The sequence below is a fragment of the Myotis nattereri genome (assembly GCF_964212035.1).
Source record: "Myotis nattereri genome assembly, chromosome: 9".
In the NCBI taxonomy this organism is placed as follows: Eukaryota; Metazoa; Chordata; class Mammalia; order Chiroptera; family Vespertilionidae; genus Myotis; species Myotis nattereri.
Window position 1 is genome coordinate 68,731,479 of NC_138084.1, and position 21,754 is coordinate 68,753,232.

General features: G+C 40.6%; 1 protein-coding gene across 2 annotated transcripts in view; it reads left to right on the forward strand.

The window, feature by feature from the left end:
• RDX (radixin) overlaps nt 1-21,754 on the forward strand; it is a 93,946-nt gene that overhangs the window by 43,075 nt on the left and 29,117 nt on the right. For both annotated transcript variants that reach the window (XM_081098777.1, XM_081098776.1), the window contains exons 10-12: nt 9,517-9,647; nt 17,735-17,895; nt 18,586-18,678. In XM_081098777.1, coding sequence (XP_080954903.1) covers nt 9,517-9,647; nt 17,735-17,895; nt 18,586-18,678 — 385 coding nt within the window. The remainder of the gene's footprint in view (nt 1-9,516; nt 9,648-17,734; nt 17,896-18,585; nt 18,679-21,754) is intronic.

The following is a 21,754-nucleotide window of genomic DNA, read 5'->3' on the forward strand; positions in this document are numbered from 1 at the left end:
GGCTCTAGTAATACGTATCTTTTGAAATAGTTCTTTTTTGGGCATTACTTTGTATATATTTAGAAATTACAGTCATCCTTCATGGGGATTGGTTCTAGGACCCTCATAGATATCCATTCCCTTATATAAAACTAGAGGCCCAGTGTACAAGAATTGTGCACTTGGTGGGGGGGGGGAGAGTCCCTCTCGCAGTTCAGGAGCCCTCAGGGGATGTCCTACTGACTGCTTAGTGCTGCTGTGGAGACGGGAGAGGCTCCTGCCACTGCCACTGTGCTGGCCAACCGTGAGCCTGGCCTCTGGCTGAGCGCACTGACCACCAGGGGGCAGCTCCTCATTGAGCGTCTGCCCCCTGGAGGTCAGTGTGCATCATAGTGATCAGTTGATTTGCAAATTAGCCTTTTATTAGATAGGATGGTGTAGTATTTGCATATGACCTATGTATGCTTTACATCATCTCTAGATTACTTATGATATCTAATACAATGTAAATGCTGTGTTAACACATTGTTTGCAGGTAGTTTTTATCGCGCGCTAACAGGTGGCGTGGGCCATTTTTGCTAATTTTTTGTGCAAATGGCAACGTTCAGTAAGATTACGATAACTTTAGTTTACGTATTTATACGTTACCCGCATTCTACCGCTAGTCTATAAAAAACGTATCCCGCATCTATAAAATACGTGTCCCGCGCTCTACTACCAGTCAGCATAAAACGTATAAATACGTTTCCCGCATACAATGTGTTAATGTAATACTGTATTGTTTAGGGAACAATGACAAGGAAAAAAGTCTGTACATGTTCAGTACGGACACAACCATTGTAGGCCTAACTACATAGTACATATCAGTGGATGAGGGACCCGCAGATACAGAGAGCAGACTGTGTTATTGCATACTCATCACTCAGTGTCCTGACTGCTCTGCTTATCTGTAATGTACATATGTTATTTATATTCTTAATATTTGTCTACTTGTTCTTTATTTCTTACATGTAGAGAAGAGTGCTATATGGTTTTAATATATGTAGTATGGGTAATAAGTACCATTTGGAGGTCGTTTACTCTAAGGTCTAGATCAGTGATGGCGAACCTTTTGAGCTCGGTGTGTCAGCATTTTCAAAAACCCTAACTTAACTCTGGTGCCGTGTCACATACAGAAATTTTTTGATATTTGCAACCATAGTAAAACAAACACTTAAATTTTTGATACTTATTTTATATATTTAAATGCCATTTAACAAAAATCAACCAAAAAAATGAGTTTGCATGTCACCTCTGACACGCATGTCACAGGTTCGCCATCACTGGTCTAAGGTCTAGATGAAAGTGGAAGACTTTAAGTTTCTTTTTTGCCACAATAAGAATCCTATGGTTTCTCTTAGATAACTTGTATAGCCTTTCATTAGCGAGCATTGTACACAGTAGGAATTCAGTAACTGTTTAATTCACTTGAATGCCTAGAGGATGTTGTATATTAGCAACATAGGGATTTGGCAGGTGTCGGACATAGCATTCCAAGTCTTCATTTATTCCCTGCTTTACAGGTCAGAGAGACAGAAATGACAGCTGTGTATGTGGAAACAATTTTGGTCAAGCCCATTGGCAAAGTAGCCAGCAGACATACTTGGGGGAATGCTCGGAGGTATGCTGCCTGTGCTGCTGGACTCTCCTGGGCAGGAACAGTAGCTGGGAAGGGGCAGGCAGCAAGGAAGCTGCTTTCCCTGCCATACGTTGGTGTATGAGGTCCTGCTCTTTCCCCATGACTCTCCTCACTTTGGGTTTTCCACAATGAAAATGGTGTTTGGTGTTACATACCATGGGTTACTGATCTCTGTAGTCTGTGCTCTGAAGTTATTTACATCCAGATAGGTGATAATTCATTCTGTAATTCTGGACGTTTTTTGTATGGCTAAAATTGTTACCAAATTTAAAAACAAAGCGCCGCGAGTTTACAATTTAGATTCAGGTACTTACGCGCCAATTGGGATGTTTTGTGTCATGGCTGGCTGCCTATATCACTAGGACCCAGCTGGTGTCATACAGAGAATATAGGCTTTGGAACTAGATAAATCTGGGTTTCAATCCTCATCTACACTTGCTGAGAAAAACTCGTAAGCCACTATTCTTTTACTGAAAATAATAGTCCTACTTTCAAGGTTTTTTTTTATGAGAAATAATGACAGTGTTATATAAACATTTAATAAGTAGTAGCTATTAGGGTAATTTTTTTTTTTTTAATTTTATTCCTCACCCAAGGAGTGAGGATATTTTGCCATTGATTTTTAGAATGGATGGGGGTGGGGGGGGGAGCAACATTGACATAAGAGTGACACATCAATTGGTTGCTTTCTGCTGGCTCAGGGCCAGGGATTGAACCTGCAGCTGCGATGTCTGCTCTTGGCCCTTTGGTCTGAAAGCTGACCCTGTAGCCACTGAGTCAAACTGGCCAGGGCTAATTCTTAATATTATTAATACACTAGAGGCCCGGTGCACGAAATTCATGCACAGGGGCGTGGGGGGCGGGGGGGGAGAAAGGGTCCCTCAGCCCGGCCGGCACCCTCTCCAATCCGTGACCCCTCGGGGGATGCCCAACTGCCGGTTTAAACTGGCAGTCAGACATCCCTCTTGCAATCTGGGACCGCTGGCTCCTGGCTGCCTAGCAGCCTGATTGCTGCCTAACTGCTCCCCTGCTGGCCTCATGTCCCCCAACTGCCCTTCCCTGCTGGCCTGATCGCCCCTAACTGCCTGTGCCTCGGCCCCCACCACCGTGGCTTTGTCCGGAAGGAAGTCGGACAGTAGGAAGATGTCCGGTCTAATTAGCATATTACCCTTTTATTAGTATAGGTAGTCTGAATAGAAGTTTTATGTTAGTTTTTAATCTTCACTTAAAACTGTAATTGGATCCATCTGATAGTCTTTAAATAGTAAGGTATTCTAAAATATTTTTTGCATGTTAGTACAGAGAATTTATAGTTTATTAACAGGTTATTTACACTCTTGAAATAGAGAAACTTGGTTTCCAAACATAAACTCTAAACAAAAATATTTATATCTATGATTTAGATTTACATCATTACACAAGAGGCTTCATGGGGAAAGTGGGACTTCACTAAGGCTTTAAACTTAGAAATAGGCTTGAGAGTTAGAGAGGGGGAAGATACTTTCAGAAGAGGAAGCCAGCATAAGCAAACATGTAGAGATGAGAATACGCATGGCTTGCCTAGGGGCCAGAGAATATACCTGCTTGGTCCTCCTAATTGAACATTGTTTAGGGGAGAAGCAAGCTCTTCAGTTTCATGAGGGAGGTAAGACAGACCTGTAAAACTAGGTTTAACTAAGAGATGTGGAGAGCCAAAGGCATTTGTTTTAATTGAATACAGTGTTAGTTATTGATGGCTGTAGTCAGGGGAGAATTCTTGTAAGATGTGAGACATAAGCTTCATAAAAGTGCAACAGAGTAAACTGTGTATGTTATTATAAATATTATAATCAGTAAAATATCTGCTGCACATTTATTCCATTTTTGGTACAAAGACTAATCTTCCCACTCCCTAACTTGTTTGTGGCCAAGTTACCTTCATTCTTTTTTTTCTGTTTCCATATTTCCTTACCTCCATCCTTGAAGAAGAATGAATTAAATGTCAGTAGGGAAAAACTAAATGAAACCAGCACCCAAGAATTAATGGATATTATTGTAGCCTTTAGGTCTTGAGATCTGGTTTGTGGTGTGGGCCTCGGGGAGGGAGGGAGGACTGTGACAGAGGCTGGGGAGGCTAATCAACATCAAGGGCAAAAGGCAGCTTGGCATGATAAAAGAGTACCTAGAATCTTAAATGCTGTGAGGTTTCATTCAACTAGTGGGGAGATGTGGTGACTCCTAATGTTTGGTTTGGTGCGTAGGAGATCACCATTAGTTATCTGTCTTACTCTTGCAGACTTGTCACAATTCTAGCTGTTTACCCCAAAGCTGGATCCTCTTTATTGGAGGCAGATAGGTATGTAGGAGTTGCAGGAATTTTTAAACTTGGGTTTTACAGGGTAAAGGAAAATGATGAAACTTTGCTGATAACATTATCAGAGCCTGAAAGTTGAGAAACTACATGGCTTTGTGCCTGGCATTCAGAATGACATCAGATGGCAGTGATGTCTTTTTTGGGGAGTACTTAGACATGTTCAGATAAGTTTGAGAAATGAAAATATCCATTTTTAACTAAAGAAAATTATTTTGATTAAAGTAGTTGTGATATTGAATACTGATTAAACTTATTAAATGGTAATATTTCTGATGATTAATATAACATCTTACCTAACTCTTATTTATCTTTATATTTCTGGCCCTCAACATGCAGGCAGACCCATTGTAGGTTCTTGGTAGATGTTCAGGGAGTAAATCTGACTGTATTTAAAAGAAGCTGTCTCATTAGGCCCATGGCAGATGCAGCTAAATGAGGGAGGCTGTCTTTTCCACCTAGCTTTCATGACCTTTGAAAAATAGCAGTAGATAGCTACCTCATTCTAATGGAATTGTCAAAGTAGACATAACTGATTTGTCATCTTGTATCTAAACATGAATTGAATCTACTGTAGAAATTAAACTTACATTAATTTATTAATGATTGAAAATTGATGCTCTCCCAGTATTTTACTGTTTAAAATAAAACAGCCTTGTGTGTTCCCTTGAAGTTCCTGCTAATAAGCTAAAGAAGTAATATTTTTAGTATGTCAACTGTGTAGCTAACTCCTTTTGTGCTGACCTCTAATTTATTGTCAAAGTTCATGGGGTATGCAAGTGATAAGTCTACTTCCTTTTTCTCCATACAAGTTTGCATTAAAAAAATTCTGTGCATACAAGGGATGTAGTTGACAGTTTTACTTGCGTAGAAGTTTTGAAAATTTGTCCTTTGAGTCTCGAAAATGGCTGTTTTTAATATTTTAAAAATAGTGATTGACTATATTTAATGTGACCCCACATTAAGAAACACATTATAATCCAGTATATGTGTATGTAAGAGGGTACTCCTATATTTTTTTTTAAATCCTTATCCAAGGATATTTTTTCCATTGATTTTTAGAGAGAGTGGAAGGGAGAGACAGAGAGAAACACCTATGTGAGAGAGACACATCGATGAGTTGCTTCCTGCATGCTCCCAATGAGGGCAGTGGCCTGCAACCAAGGTACATGTCCTTGACCGGAATCAAACCTGGGACCCTTCAGTCTGTGGTCCAATATTCTGTCCACTGAGCCAAACTGACTAGTAGATTTTTTTTTTTTTTTTTTTAGGGTGAGAGCTCCTTTTTTATTTATTACTAGAGGCCCAGTACACAAAAATTTGTGCACTCGGGGGGCGGGGGGGGGGGGGTCCCTCAGCCTAGCCTGTGCCATCTCGCAGTCTGGGACCCCTTGGGGGATGACCACCTGCTGGTTTAGGCCTGCTCCCTGGGGAATTGGGCCTAAACTGGCAGTCAGACATCACTCTGGCAGCCCGGGAGCCCTCGGGGGATGTCCACTTGCCAGCGGGGAGCAGACCTAAGCTGCAGTCGGACATCCTTAGCACTGCTGAGGAGGCGGGAGAGGCTCCTACCACCACCGCTGTACTGGCAGCCGTCAGCCTGGCTTGTGGCTGAGCAGAGCTCCCCCTGTGGCAGCACACTGATCACTAGGGGGCAGCTCCTGCATTGAGCATCTGCCCCCTGGTGGTCAGTGTGTGTCATAGTGACCAGTCATTTCCAGTCTTTCTGCTGTTAGGGTCAGTTTGCATATTACCCTTTTATTATATAGGATAGAGGCCTGGTGCATGGGTGGGGGCCGGCTGGTTTGCCCTGAAGGGTGTCCCGGATCAGGGTGGGGGTCCCGCTGGGGTGCCTTGCCAGCCTGGGTGAGGGGCTGATGGCTGTTTGCAGCTGGTCACACCCCCTTCAGGGTGGGGGTCCCCACTGGGGTGCCTGGCCAGTCTGAGTGAGGGGCTGAGGGCTGTTTTCAGGCTGGCCAAGCCCCCCCGTGACGGAAGCTCCCAGCCTCTCCTTTTTTCCTTTTTTTTAATTTTATTCTGGGATTAATTTACCTTCTATAATTGAAACTTTGTTGCCTTCAGTGGAGCTCAGAGCCGGCCAGGGCGGCCGGGAAGCTTGGCTTCCTCCATCACTGGAGCAACCAAGCTTCCTGCTCGCTTCAGCTCCGTGGCTGCCAACCGCCATCTTGGTTGGGTTAATTTGCATATAGTCGCTCTGATTGGCTGGTGGGCGTGGCTTAAGGTGTAGCGAAGGTGCGGTCAATTTGCATGTTTGTATTTTATTAATGTAGATTTATTTATTTATATTTTTATTGGTTTCATAGAGGGAGAGAGAGATAGAAACATCAATGATGAGAAAGAATCATTGATTAGCCCTAACCGGTTTGGCTCAGTGGATAGAGCATCTGCCTGCGGACTGAAGGGTCCCAGGTTCAATTCTGGTCAAGGGCATATACCTTGGCTGCGGGCACATCCCCAGTAGCGGGCATGCAGAAGGCAGCTGATCAATGTTTCTCGCTCATCAATGTTTCTAACTCTCTATTCCTCTCCCTTCCTCTCTGTAAAAAATCATTAAAATATATTAAAAAAAAAAAAAAAGAATCATTGATTAGCTGCCTCCTGCACACTCACCCTGGGGATGTGCCCTGACCGAGAATTGAACCCTGATCTCCTGGTTCATAGGTAGACACTCAACCACTGAGCCACGCTGGCAGGGCATGTATTTTTAACAATATGCTTTTTTGAACACAGCTGAATATAATGAAGACATAATATTCATGCTGTAGTTTCTTTTTTAAAAGTCTTCATCATTGACTATTACAGATGTCCCCCAATTTCCCCCTATTAACCCCCTTCACCTGGTTCCTGCCCCTCCCCAGGCCTTTACCACCTCATTGTTTGAGTCCTAGGTAATGCATAATCCATATATGTATATAAGTTCTTTGGTTAATCTCTTCCCGCCCATCCCCTCCCCGGTCCCCCACCCCCCATGTCTCTGGTTCTATTCATTCATCAGTTTATTTTGTTTATTAGATTCCTTGTTCCTTTATTTTGATTTTTTGATTCAATTGTTGATAGATATGTATTTATTGGCATTTTATTATTTATGTTTTTTATCTTTTTTTCCCCCCTTTCTTCTCTTAGGTGTTTGTGGGTTTTTTTGTTTGGTGTTTTTTTTTGTGTGTCCATGAAGCTCGTAATCTGACCTTCAATTCTAAATGATAGCTTTGCTGGGTAGAGTAATCTTGGTTGTAGGTCTTTGCTTTTCATCTCTTTGAATATTTCTTGCCACTCCCTTCTGGCCTGCAAAGTTTCTGTTGAGAAATCAGCTGACAGTCATATCAGTGCACCCTTATAGGGTAACTAACTGCTTTTCTCTTGCTGCTTTTAAGATTCTGTCTTTGTCTTTAACTTTTGGTATTTTAATTATGATGTGTCTTGGTGTGGCCCTCTTTGTGTTTCTCTTGTTTGGGACTCTGTGTGCTTCCTGGGCTTGTAAGTCTATTTCTTTCACTAGGTAGGGGAAGTTTTCTATTATTATTTCTTTAAATAGTTTTCAATATCTTGCTTCCTCTCTTCTCCATCTGGCATCCCCATGATGTGAATGTTGGTACACTTGAAGTTGTCCCCAAAGCTCCTTACATTATCTTTGTATTTTTGGATTCTTTTTGCTCTTCTGATCAGGTGATTTTTGCTTCATCATATTCCAAATCACTTAATTCTCAGTAACCTGTACTGCTGATTTCCTGTAAATTATTCTTTATTTTAGTTAGTGTATCCTTCATTTTTTACTGTCTTTTTAAATGTTTTTTATGTTACTACCAATTTCCTTTTAATTCTAAGATCCTTAAAATTCTCACTAAGTCCCTTGAAGCTCTCTTTAAGATCCTTGAGCATCATTACAACCATTATTTTGAACTCTGTTTTTAGTAGTTTGCTTGCTTCTGTTTCATTTAGTTCTTTTTCTGGAGATTTCTTCTGTTCTTTCATTTGTGACATGTTTTTTGTCTCCTCATTTTGGCTGCTTCCCTGTGTTTGTTTCTGTGTATTAGGGAGAGCTGCCATGTCTCCTGGAATTGGTAGAGAGACCTTGTGTAGTAGGTGCTCTGTGTTGCCCAGTGGCTCAGCCTCCACAGTCATCTGAGCTGGTCACTCTATGTGAGCCCCTCTGTGGGCTGTATGCCCTGTCTTGTAGTTGAGCCTTGATTGCTGTTGGCATCATTTGGAGGGATTGACCTCCAGACCAATTGGCTGTGAGGACCAACGGCGACTCTAGCGGAAGAGCTGCTGTGCAGGAGACACCCTTATGGAGCTTATGCTCACTAAGTCTGCTCGTTGAGTGTGTCGCTTGTGAATGTGTAGAGTTGTAATCTGGCATGGTCTGAAGCTGTCCACCGGGTGCACTGGCTCTGGGGCTTCCTTGCAGGTGCATAGTCAGCTACTGCCGGTGCCCCGTCTCAGGCCATCCGTCAGGAGCTACAGAGCAATCTGCTGATTGCTTGTGTTGGGCTTAGAAGTGCCCAAGAGAGACCAAGCTGTGAAGCAAGGCAGGCTGCTGCTAGTGCTGGGCCTGGGCCTCATATTGAGAGGTATGGGACACACTGATGCCAGCTCTTGCTTATTTGAGAGATTTGAGCAAACTTTGAAGCCTGAGCTAGTTCAGACCATTCATATGGAAAAACTGCTACAAACAGCTGTGGTGGGGCTGTAAATTGGGTGGGGTGGGGCCTCAGGGAATCACCAGGGCAGAGGGAACAGTGTGAGCCAGGTAGATGGGGACTCAGATATGGCTCCTGCCAGTCACCTTTCCGACGAGAGAGATCTCAGCATAAGAACAATTATGCCTATGAACACTTCTGTCTGAGAGAAAGCTGCCTCTGAGCTCTTGCTCTGATGCCAGACAATCCAGTTTCTTCCTATATGTCCCTGGATCCCCCCAAGTCGTTACCGCAGTGCAGGAGCTCAGAGAGAGCAAGTCCAAGTAATTCTGTGCACTTGCCCTTTAAGAGTAACTGCCAGGGACTCCATTAGCCTGTGTTACTCAACCACAAACCTCACTGGTTTTTACAGCCTGAAGTTACATGAACTTCTCTTCCCAGCTCTGGAATCCTGAGCTGGGAGTCTGGTGTGGGGCTGGGACCCTTTACTCCCCATAGGAGGCCTCTGCAGCCAAGATATTCCTCCCAATTTAAAAAAATTCCAAACGTGGGTGTCAGACCAGCCTCTTCCACGCCTGTGCCCCTCTTACTAGTCTCGATGTATTTTCTTCACTTCTCTAGTTGTAGGACTTCTGTTCAACCAGCTATCAGGTTGTTTTGAATGATGGTTGCCCTGTATTTTGTTGTGATTTTGCTGTGGTTGTGGGAGGAGACGAGTACCTCATTTACCTACCTTGCCATCTTGATTCTTAGATCCTGTAGTTTCTTCTTAGTTGATTCCCAGTACTTAGGCTTCATGTGAATATTTCTAGTTATTAATTTGTAACAAAGCAATTGCAATTCCTTTTAAGGGCACAATTAGAGAATGAAAAGAAGAAAAGAGAAATAGCAGAAAAGGAAAAGGAAAAAATAGAACGTGAAAAGGAAGAGCTAATGGAACGTCTAAGGCAAATTGAAGAACAGACATTGAAAGCCCAGAAAGGTAAAAGTCGCTTTTTGACATTGGATTCAAAATTGTTGTTCTTTTGTTAGGTGTGGTATTACTTAAATAAGTATTTTCAAGTGTACTATTACTCTATATTGTAAATGACTATGCATATTAATTTATTTCTCTTGTTCAGGGTTCCTTAAACAAGAACACTTTTCAATACTTCCTAGCATTTAAACAAAAGAATTTATGCAGTGCTTTATGGAAGCTTAAATACCTTAAGACACCTAAGTATTTTAAGGCATTTTTAAGCTATTCTGACTGTAAACTCTTTTGGAACTCAGTCTCTAAATTTCATTTCAGTATATTTAAAAAATACACAGCCCAACAAAATTCTGCAGTTTAGACTCTGGCTGAGTAACTCAGTTTATTAGAGAGTTGTCCCGATATGTCAAGGTTGTGGGTTTTTAGTCCCGGTTAAGGCACATACAAGAGTCAACCAATGAATGCATAAATAAGCAGAACAACAAATCAGTTGTCTTTCCAAATCAATAAGTAAACATTAAGAAAATACTACAGTGTATAGAAAGGTTAGATTGGATTTGGAGAGAGTGGTTTATATTAAATACCTCTAGGATTTACTACATTCAAAACAACAAATAGTGGGGAGGACAAAAGAAAAAGGGTGTTGAGCAAAGTAAGATGTTTTCCTCCTTACTAAGGAGTAGTATCTCAGGGCTAACATGAAATCTACGCTTTATAAAACTAGAATTAATACCTGCTTTCCTGACAACTCATAGAATCAGCCATTAGTTCTGTTTGAAATAGAATAAGGATATTATTCTATTTAAGGTTTATTAAATAATAACCTTGAATAAATTTTATTTTCATTCCTTACACCAGCCTCCCATAGTGAGGAGTTCTCTTGAGCAGTCCGTTAGTAATTTGCAAATGGGGATCTAGAGAAGGAAGTCACAGAGATTGCTATAAATCCACAAACTGGTTGATCATTCCAATTTCTAAGGAGATTATAAACGATTTCTAAGGGTAAAAAACTTGGCCTTTTTTCTGGCTCATTAGAAGCCTCACTTCTTAGAGCTAAAAGACCTAGAAACTATTTAGTTCAAACTCCAGAGAAAGCAGAGACTTGTTCACAGGCCACAGCCCAAGGACAGAACTTGTTTCCTGAATTCCAGCTCCATGTTGTTTCTGCCATGTCAGATGCCTTTTCATTAATTTAAAGTGGACATTTATGAAGTGAATTTTATTCTGCATTTTAGGAATACAAATAGTGTGCATGACAGTGAAGTCTGTGGTTGGCAGATATAAAAATATTAACACATAGAGGTATGAGTGCTAAGTGCCATGTGAATTGTATAAACAATACTTTTTGAGGAAGAATGCTATAAAAACCCTGGAATAGCCTATGTGGGTGTGGCTCAGTGGTTGAGCATCGACCTATGAACCAGAAGGTTACGGTTCAATTCCTGGTCAGGGCGCATGCCTGGGTTTCGGGCTCAATTTCCAATGTGGGGTGTGGAGGAGGCAGCTGATCAGTGATTCTCTCTCATTGATGTTCCTATCTCTCCCTTTCCTTTCCTCTCTGAAATCAATAAAAATATATTTTAAAAAACTACAAAAAAATCCTGGAATATACCAAGTGTGTTTTTAAAAAAACATTTAAAGAAATTTATGATATTGGTCTGATTTTAAAGAAAAAATTGAATGATAGCACTTTTATTTATATAATACCTTCTCTGAGAGAATAGCTACTTACTAAATCCTTTAATCTCATTTATTTAGGATGTATAATAAACATAATAATTTTCACACAGAAAACTACTCAAACACTAAGGAATATAAGGAAAATAGAACAAGAATATAGAGCATCCCTATTAAGATAATTTTAAGTCAGTCATCTTAAGGCAAAGGGCATTCATTTTTTTCCCCCTAATAATGAAGATTTTCCAGGCTGTACTAAAATCTGTATGATTGTCTTGTAAATTATGCTAAAGTCTCATTCAAATGCAGTAATTCTGGCCATACCTAAGTCCTGATGTTTAGTAGATAAACCCATAAAAAAAATATTTTTTAAAAATATATTTTATTGATTTTTTAGAGAGGAAGGGAGAGGGATAGAGAGTTAGAAACTTCGATGAGAGAGAAACATCGATCAGCTGCCTCCTGCACACCCCCTACTGGGGATGTGCCTGCAACCAAGGTACATGCCCCTAACCGGAATCGAACCTGGGACCCTTTAGTCCCCAGGCCGACGCTCTATCCAGTGAGCCAAACCGGCTAGAGCCCATAAAAATATTTTTGAGAAGAAACTTGTCTATACTTTATTATTGTCATTTTATTTTTTAAAAATTTGTTATATTTTATGTATTTTTTGTTAGTCCTCACCCAAGGATATTTTGTTCATTGATTTTTAGAGAGAGTGGGTGAGAGGGACGGGGAGGGGGAAAGAGAAGAGAGAAACATCTATGTAAGAGAGACACATTGCTTGGTTGCCTCCCACGTGCACCTAGACTGGGGATGGAACCCGAGACTGGGTATGTGCCCTGACTGAGAATCAAACCCAAGATCTTTGTGGATGTAGGGCAATGCGCCAAATAACTGAGCCACAGGGTCCAGGCAGGGCTCATGGCGCAGTTTTCAGTTGCATTTTTTGTGTTTTTATTGTTGAGATGTAAGAATGTTTTATGTATGTGGATAAAAATCCTTTATCAGATATCAAATATATGATTTGCAAATATTTTCTCCCATTCAATGAATGTGTTATCTTTTTACTTTGTTGATAGTATTCTTTGAAGCTCAGTGGTTTTAAATTTGTTTGGAGTCCAATTTATTTATTTTTTTTGTCCTTGTTGCTTGTGATTTTGGTGTCATGCCTTGTCTGTTTTTGTACTATGGTGAATTCATGCACTCTTATGTTTGGCATTTTTTTTTTTTTTTTTTTTTTGCTTAAACTTGTTTATGTAGCTGTACTTTGCTCTTTTACATTGTTGTGAAATATTCTATTGCACATTCTACTGGTGATGGACCTTTGGGATATTTTCTGTTTGGGCTTATTATAAAACTAGAGGCCCGGTGCACGGATTTGTGCACATTGTCAAGAGCTTTATTTGTATCGCACATGCGTGAGTCAGCGTTTATTTTTAAATTGCCAGTGCACATCATATGTACTGGCTGGTCAGATGGACGGACAGTCAGTCACTTAGCCTTTGATAGATAGATAGATAGATAGATAGATAGATAGGGCTGCCATGAGCGCATAACACATATGTATTAATTTTCGGGAGGTATACCCTAGGAGTGGAGTTGCTAGATAACAGCTCTACTCAGCTATAGAAGACACTGCCACCATTTTTCCAGTGTTGTATCAGTTTTCTTTCCTACCAGTAGTGAATGAAAGTTCATTTGCACTGTATCTTCACCATTACTTCCACTACTTGTTATTGTCAGGGTTTTTGTTTTGTTTTGTTTGCTTAGTCATTCTAGTGAATACAGTACATTTTCTTGATTATTTTGAGCACTTTTGCAAATGCTTGTAACTATCTGTGATGTGCCCTTTCACATCTTTGTCCATTAAAAAAATTTTGATTCTTCTTTTTCAGATTGATGTAGGAGTTCTTTACATGTAGTGTAAAACATATTCTTTGTGTGGTTTACATTTTTACTTTCTTAAGGGTGTCTTTTCATGAAGACTGTTTAATTTTAAGTTGCATTTACCAAACTCTTTATAGTTATATGTTATTCTGTACTACCTTCTAAATGCTTTGTTTTGCCTTTTACATTTAGGTCCACAATCTATATGTAACTGATTTTTGTAAGGGTTAGGGTTTTCCCAGGCATAGTTCCAGTTCACCCAGACCCACTTTTTGCAAAGACTGTCCTTTCCCTAATGCACTACAGTATCACCTTTGTCATAAATTCAAAAGAATGTATGTGTGTGGGTCTGTTTCTAGACTCAGTTCTGTTCCACTTACTTATATGTCTACCCTATTGCCAGTACCACACTGTTCAACTACCAGTTGTATTTACAAAGATTTTCACCTGACATCTTGTAAAGGAATAATAGGTGTCTAACAAAACACATGCAATAAATGTACAGTGATTGTCAAAGACTAGACAACTCTATTACTTAGATTTTACATTACCTTTTATGGCATTAACTAGGGGCCCTGTGCATGAAATTCGTGCACTGCGGGGGGGGGGGGGAGGGCGGGGTCCATCAGCCCAGCCTGCCCTCTCTCACATACTGGGAGCCCTCAGGGGATGTCCTACTGACGGCTTAGGCCTGCTCCCTGCTCCCTTGGGGAGCGGGCCTAAGCCGCAGTCTGGCCTCCCTTTGTGGGAGGTGACCAGGCTGATCAGGGGAAGGCACCAGCCCCATCACCCTGCTGCTGCAGCCACTGCCAGTCACCGCAGCCACCAAGGTGTTTTCATCAACACGGACTCCAGTCCCTTCACCACGAAAAAATGACAACTTCCTTTAGGCATTTTTAAGATGTGTCTTTCATAGGATATGACATTTCTTTCTTTCTTTATTTTTTTTTATCCTCACCTGAGGATATGTTTCCATTGATTTTTAGAGAATGTGGAAGAGAAAAGGAAAGACAGAGCGAAACATCAAAGTGAGAGGAACACTTTGATTGGTTGCCTCCTGCATGAGCCCTGACCTGGGCCCCGGCCAGGGAGGAGCCTGCAACCTAGGTACATGCCCTTGGTCAGAATTGAACCCAGACCCTGCGGTCGGCAGGCTGAGGCGTTATCCACTGAGCCAAACTGGCTAGGGCAGGATATGACATTTCTTAGCCCTCCAGCAGAGGACCTTCTTTTTTTCTCCAGGAGTGAGGTGGAAAAACCCTAGATCACCTTTTTGGATTCTTATTACCCAAGTTACTAAGAATATTACCAGTGGCATACTGGGAGCTTAGCCAATGAGTGGTCAGAAAGGTGTTTTCTCTGTAGTTCACACCGATCGCTGGCTCTGCCCCTGCCCAGGCCTAAAGCCTCTGTGACACCCCCCCCCCCCCCAAACACTCCGATCTCTGGCTCCGCCCCTGCCCAGGCCAAAAGCCTCGGGGCCTGGGCAGCGGCCCCCCAGCTCCCTCTGATCGCTGGCCTTGTCACTGCCCAGACCTAAAGCCTCGGGGCCTGGGCAGCGGCCCCCCAGCTCCCTCTGATCGCTGGCCTTGTCACTGCCCCCTCAGCTCTGATCACAGGCCTGGCCCTGCCCAGGAGCCCCCTGGCTCATGCCCTTCCTAAGCTGCTCAGGGCCTACCTCAGAGTGACCTGGGTGCTGATGATGTTCCAGGGACCCAGGCTGCTGGGCACCTACGTATGCAAATTAACTGCCATCCCTTTTTTTTGGTTTAATTTGCATAGTCACTCTGATTGGCTGGTGGGTGTAGCGTAGTGACATCAGTTTGCATGTTTGTCTATTATTAGGTAAGATTATTGTTGCACATTGCACACGTTTATAAATTATAATCCTAAAGTTGAGAAAAGGAAAATAATTGCTTGACAAGTGTTTTATAGGGAGTCATTGAGTTTATGAGAGGACAAGTTAAACCTCCGGAAGAGTTTAATGTCTGCCAAGACTGGGCTTCTTGGTGGAAGTCAGCAGTTCAGACCTTCTGCTTATGTTGCAGCATGTTCCCTCTCCTCCTGTTGTATTGCTAGGGGATGTATTCCCTGGGCCATTCCTCGTTGGGAGTTTTCTCTCTGTTTACTGTGTTAGGTATCCTTTCCCTCTCATCTTCCACAGCCCCCCATTCTATTTATTTGTAATCCTTTTCTGAATAGAGAGCTTCTGAAGAGGAAGTTCTGGAGGTGGGGAGTCCGAGAGGAAGATCAGTTGTTCGGATGCCTTTGCTGCAAACTTCTGTGAGCTGAAGATGTCATCACAGTTTCTGAATGCAGCTTTTTTGGGGGGATTTCCCACCTCTCAAGTCTGGCTTTTAAAGATGTTCTTTCCTTATCCTTTCCTCCTTGGCCACAGGAGGAGCTTCCCATGCTCTTTATTTTACACTTGCATTTTTGCTGATTATTTGGTGGTTATAAATATTTTATCTTTTTTGGGGGGTGGAGTTTCAATGCATGATTCTAGTGGCTCAGTGTTTCGCTAAAATACATTTGGTAGTGTATCTGGGTCTGTGTCAAAGAACTCATGAATTTTTAGTAGATGTTTCTCTGTGGATGGGCTTTGGATTATGAACCTAAATGTTAGAGGTAAAATGAAGTTTCTAGAAGATAGGGAAGGAGAATATGTTCAAACCATAAGGTAAAGATTGGTACATTGAGCTTTATTGTTATAAAGGGCGCTCTGGCCCTTGGCATCTTTTAAGGGGGTTTGTAAGATGTGTGAAGATCATTTTCTACATTATTGTAAGTGTTCCTCTGGACTTGGATCCTTTCTTCACGCTTTGCTCGTTTCCCGGCTCTCCTAGATAGTCATCAGAATTATTATAACGTCCTTATTTGCTAACTCCATTACAATCTATACATATAAAAGCCTAAGTGACTGTTCGCTTGTTCTACCAGTAGCTATGATGTGCACTGACCACCAGGGGGTTCTGCTCCACCTCTATCTCTATTCCACTCTACTAGGAAGAGACCATCAGGGGGTAGACACTCAACGTACAGGCATGGAAACATGGAACAGACTCATGAATCTCAGGGAAGGGGGGAGGGAGAAGGGGATTCGTGCACCGGTGGGGTCTCTTGGCCTGGCCTGCAGGGATCAGGCTGAATCCGTGCACCCAGTCTCTGACATTCCCCGAGGGGTCCCGGATTGCGAGAGGGCACAGGCCAGGCGAAGGGACCCACCAGTGCACGAATCCGTGCACCGGGCCTCTAGTCCATTATAATACTGGATAATCTATGGGCCTAGTCTATAGTCTGTTTTTTTGGTCCCATGTCCTGGTATGCTTGGTAATTTTGGTTGAATGCCTGCCATTGTGTATGAGACTGGGTGATGATATTTTCCTTTAGAGAGACTTTAATTTTCCTTTGCTTGGCAGAATATGTGCAGGTTATCTTGATGGAGTTGAACTGGGTCTCAGGCTTTGTTCGGTTGGTCTCTCTGGTCTGTAGTCCTTTGGGTGCCATCTGAAACACTGCATATTTGTGAGGGTCTTTGTATCTGAACTCCAACCTTGGATTCTGCAGCTGCAAGAGAGTGATGATCTCTTTGCTCAGCTGTTTAGCCTTACAGCTGCCTTTTCCTTGTTTAGCAGTGTCTTAGCCATATGTGTATATTTTAGGAGTTGAAGGGAACAAACATCTTGAAGGGAAGTAGCAAATAGATTTGAGGACTTTTCTATTCACTCCTCTTCAGGATCTTGGCATCTCAAGCTTGGCTGCCTTGGCAGCCCCAAAGTCTAAATAAAATCTGTCTTCTCTGCCTGGTAGATCCTTGCTGGCCTCCTCTGGGTTCTGCTCCACCTCTGTCTCTATTCCACTCTGCTAGGAAGAGGGCAGAGGGAGGGTGATGGAAGGAGACTTGACACGCTATACAGTATATAGAATTGTACACTTGACACCTGTATGGTTTTATTATGTATTAATTTGTATTATGTATTAATTAGTGCCACCCCAATAAATTAAAAATTACAAGAAAAGCTTTGGAAAGATTATTATTATTTGGGTTGATTCTCACCTGAAGATATTTTTCCATTGATTTTTTAGAGAGAATGGAAGGGAGAGGGAGAGACAGAAAGAAACATTGATGTGAGAGAGAGACATCAATTGGTTGCCTCCTGCACGCACCCCGACCAGGGTTGGGTAACCTGCAACGGAGGTACATGCCCCTGACCTGGGACCCTTCAGTCCACAGGCCAACGCTCTATCCACTGAGCCAAACCAGCTAGGGTTGGAAAGACTATTTTTTAAAAAACAGTTGTGCGGATTTTCATTTCTTTGTTAAAATTTTTAAATTGTAACATAGATTTTTAAAAAATTACTAGGATTCTTGGTAAGTTAAAAATGAAGTATATGTTCGTTTGCAGATGTGCTAATTTTTAAAAAAAAACTATACAGATTAGATTCCTTGCTACTATTTTGGCTTCTTTTGATAATGAGTATAATTGGAATTAACTGTTGTTGGGGGTGGCGCTTGCATATATTTACAGAACTAGAAGAACAGACTCGAAAAGCTCTGGAATTAGAACAGGAACGAAAACGAGCAAAAGAAGAGGCAGAAAGGCTGGAAAAGGAGCGTCGAGCTGCCGAAGAGGCCAAGTCAGCTATAGCTAAACAAGCTGCGGACCAGATGAAGAATCAAGAGCAGCTGGTAAGGAGCCTCAGCTCCGTCTTAGAGAAAAAGAACAGTGTAGACAAAAGCGGGGCGTGAACCTTGTAAAACTAAGTATGTTATTATGGCTTCTGGAAATCAAACTAAAGATACAAGTAACTTAATAACAGAGTATGGAAATAAACCTACAAATGAAACAGAATAAAATACAAATGAAGCCTATTGCTAACAAAAGATTCTGATTCACCTTAAACTTCACACAAGCCACTGGCATGTTTTGCTTTAGATAAATTGACAATACAGTGTAGCTCCTATAAGATAACTGTAGGTCATAATTGATTAGGTTTTATTTAGTGGACTTGCAAATCATAAGGAATAGGCATGACACTTAGAAGATCCTGGATTTGAATAAAAACAATTTTTTCTTTTGTAGGCTTTAGCAAATACTTTATTGATAAAAGTTAAAAAATAGCTCCTATGTTGCACATTTTGAATTCCTGGTACTGAAACATGAATGAGTTCTTGTCTGTAAAAATTCTTTCACTTTTTCTCCTTATTAGATCCGTGAATAAGATATTTATCATCCTAAAGAAGTATTACCTTTTTAAAAATGGTAGACTAAGAAAACATAAAACAGCCCAATCATGTTCATACAAGCTTTGTTGATGTAATATAAATTATTGAAAATATATTGTTTTTTAGTTTGGATAATTATATTGTTTATTTTAGGCAGCAGAACTTGCTGAATTCACTGCCAGGATTACACTTCTAGAAGTAGCCAAGAAGAAAAAGGAAGAGGAAGCTAATGAGTGGCAACAAAAAGTAATCATTTATTTGTTCATTACTATCATTTATTGAATACATATTTTGTCCCTAGCAGTCTACTGATTTTATAGAGATGAATAATAGGATCTGTTACAATTTAGGGGGGAAAGATACTTGTGTGCATTGTAGTAAATATTAATCTATTGTTGTAAGCTAAGTACTTTGGACACACAGGAGAGGTGAATGCGGCAGGTGTTGGGAAACATAAGTTTAAGCTGGGTCTGGAATAATAAACTCAATGGAATGGTTAGAGCACTGAAGAGGAAGTCATTCCAGACAGAGGGGAATGAATGAGTGTAAGAAGCATGAAAGTACACGACAGAGTTGAGGATAGCCAGTGAACAAGCAACTCAGAAAATTTGGGAGAGGTAGGAGTTGTGAAAGGCTTTATATAAATGCCCTGCTCAGGCAAGATGGTGGGGAATAACTGTAGACGTTGGGTTCCGTAGATTTTAAAACAGGATTGTAACATGATCAGGTGTAGTTTTATAAAACTAAGTTGGCAGTCAGTGTGAAGGATGGATTGGGATAGTGAGTAGGATTACTATAGAACTAAAGACCCAAACTAAGGATGCGGCCATGAGAACAGGAATAAAGAGGAAGAGGAATTTTGAGACGTTGTGTGGTGGATTCAAAAGGGCATGGCAACCAGATGATTGGTTATAAAGTGGAATTAGAGGGATGCAGTGAAGATGATACTGAGATTTTTTTTTTTGTTTTGAAAAAAAAATGTGTTTGAAGCCACTATTGCCTGTAATTGCACAAAAGTGAAAACCAAGGCTGTAGTTGGAGGAGTGAAAATATAAGATAATGAGAGCTTAATGCAAACTTCAGAGAACATCAATTCTTAAATGTATACGTACGTGACTTTTCTACAATAAAGTGAATATGGTTTTCTTCATTCTTATATTTTCTTTGTAGCAGTTTAAATTTCATAGGAAAGTTTTTTATATATTAAAAATTACGTATGTATAATTATACAAAAGGAATAAAACTCTCTTAAGCTACCTGTTACACTTTTTTATTAGAATTTGGTAGAAACACATAAACTTAAAAAATAACATCCTGGGTCAAATCCTGTGAATTGTGGAGATGAGAAAATTCACACAAGGAGTCACATTTGCACACACTGTCATCACTTTGTGATGCCTCAGTGCATGTCCCTTCAGGGTCTCTTTCTGTTTGCATAGGTGTGTCACACGTGTATGTCACACATGTAGAGTGAGATCATCCTATATAGACTACTTCATTTCAGTCAGTTTTCATCTCATCTTAGACCATTGGTTCTCAACCTTCCTAATGCCGCGACCCTTTAATACAGTTCCTCATGTTGTGGTGACCCCCAATTTCATTGTTACAAATTGAACATAATTAAAGCATAGTGATTAATCACAAAAACAATATGTAATTATATATGTTTTCTGATGGTCTTAGGCGACTCCTGTGAAAGGGCCTTTCGACCCCCAAAGGGGTCGCGACCCACAGGTTGAGAACCGCTGTCTTAGACTATTCAAAAAAATTTTTTAATTTAGATGTAATTTACATTATATTAGTTTTAGATATACAACATAAAATTCATATTTGTATACGTTGTGAAATGATCACCACAATAAGCCACCATACATAGCTACAAATTTTTTCCTTTGTAATAAAAACTTTAAGTTAACTCTCTTAGCGACTTTCAGATATGCAGTACAGTATTACTAACTACAGTTGTCATGCTGTACATTACATCCGGTGACTTATTTTAAAGCTGGGAGTTTGTACTCTTTGTCGTATTTTGCCCAACCCTGCCTCTGGTAACTGCTAGTCTGTTCTCTGTATTCATAAGCTCAGTGTTTTGTCTTGTTTTCTTGTTTATTTATTTTTTCTTTATGTTATTATGTTCCATCACCATCTATCTCCCCCTGAATCTTCCACAAATATGTGAGATCATACTAGTATGATATTTGTCTTTCTCTGACTTATTTCACTTGGCATCATGCCCTCAAGGTCCACCCATCATGTTACAAGTGGCAAGATTTCCTTCTTTTTTATGACTGAAGAATATTCCATTCTGTGTGTGTATGTGTAGGTGTGTATATATATATATATTAGTTTTATATATATTAGTATACACACACACACACACACACACACACACACACACACACACACACCCCACATCATTTATTCATCAATGGACACTCAAGTTGCTTTCTTATCTTGGCTACTGTTAATAATGCTGCAGTGCATATGAGGATGCATATCTCTTTTCAGGTTAATGTTTTTGTTTCCTTTGGAGAAATACCCAGAAGTAGAATTGCTGGGTCATATGGTCATTTTATTTTTAATTTTTTGAACAATCTCCATACTGTTTTCCATAGTGGCGGCACCAATTTACAAGTCCCATCAACAGTACATACACAAGGGTTACCTTTCCCCCCACATCTTCGCCAACACTTACTATTTTTTATAATAGCCATTCTGATTGGTGTGAGGTACTATCTCACTGTGGTTCCATGTTCATCTCCTTTCTGATTAGTGATGTTGAGCACCTTTTCATCAACCTATTAGTCATCTCTCTGTCTTTGGAAAAATGTCTTTTCAATTCTCTGCCTATTTTTTAATTGAATTGTTTGCTCTTTTAAACTGTTGAGTTGCATGAATTTTTAATATATGTTGGGAATTAACCCCTTATCAGTTACATAATTTTTAAATACTATCTCCCATTTGGTAGGTTGTCCTATTGTTTTGTTGATGGTTTCCTCTGTTGTGTAGAAGCTTTTTAGTTTGATAGAGTTTCACTTGTTTATTTTTATTTTTCTTGTCTTTTCTTTTGGTATCAAATCCAAAAAAATCATCACCAAAACCACTGTCAAGGAAGCTTGTTGCCTGTGATTTCTTCTAGAAGTTTTATGTCTTCAATTTAAATCTTTGAGTTGACTTTTGTGTATGGTGTAACATAGTGGTCCAGTTTCCTTCTTTTGCATGTGGCTGTCCAGTTTTTCCAACACCATTTATTGAAGAATTGTCCTTTTTAAAAATACCTATATTTTTATTGATTTCAGGGAGGAAGAGAGCGGGAGAGAGA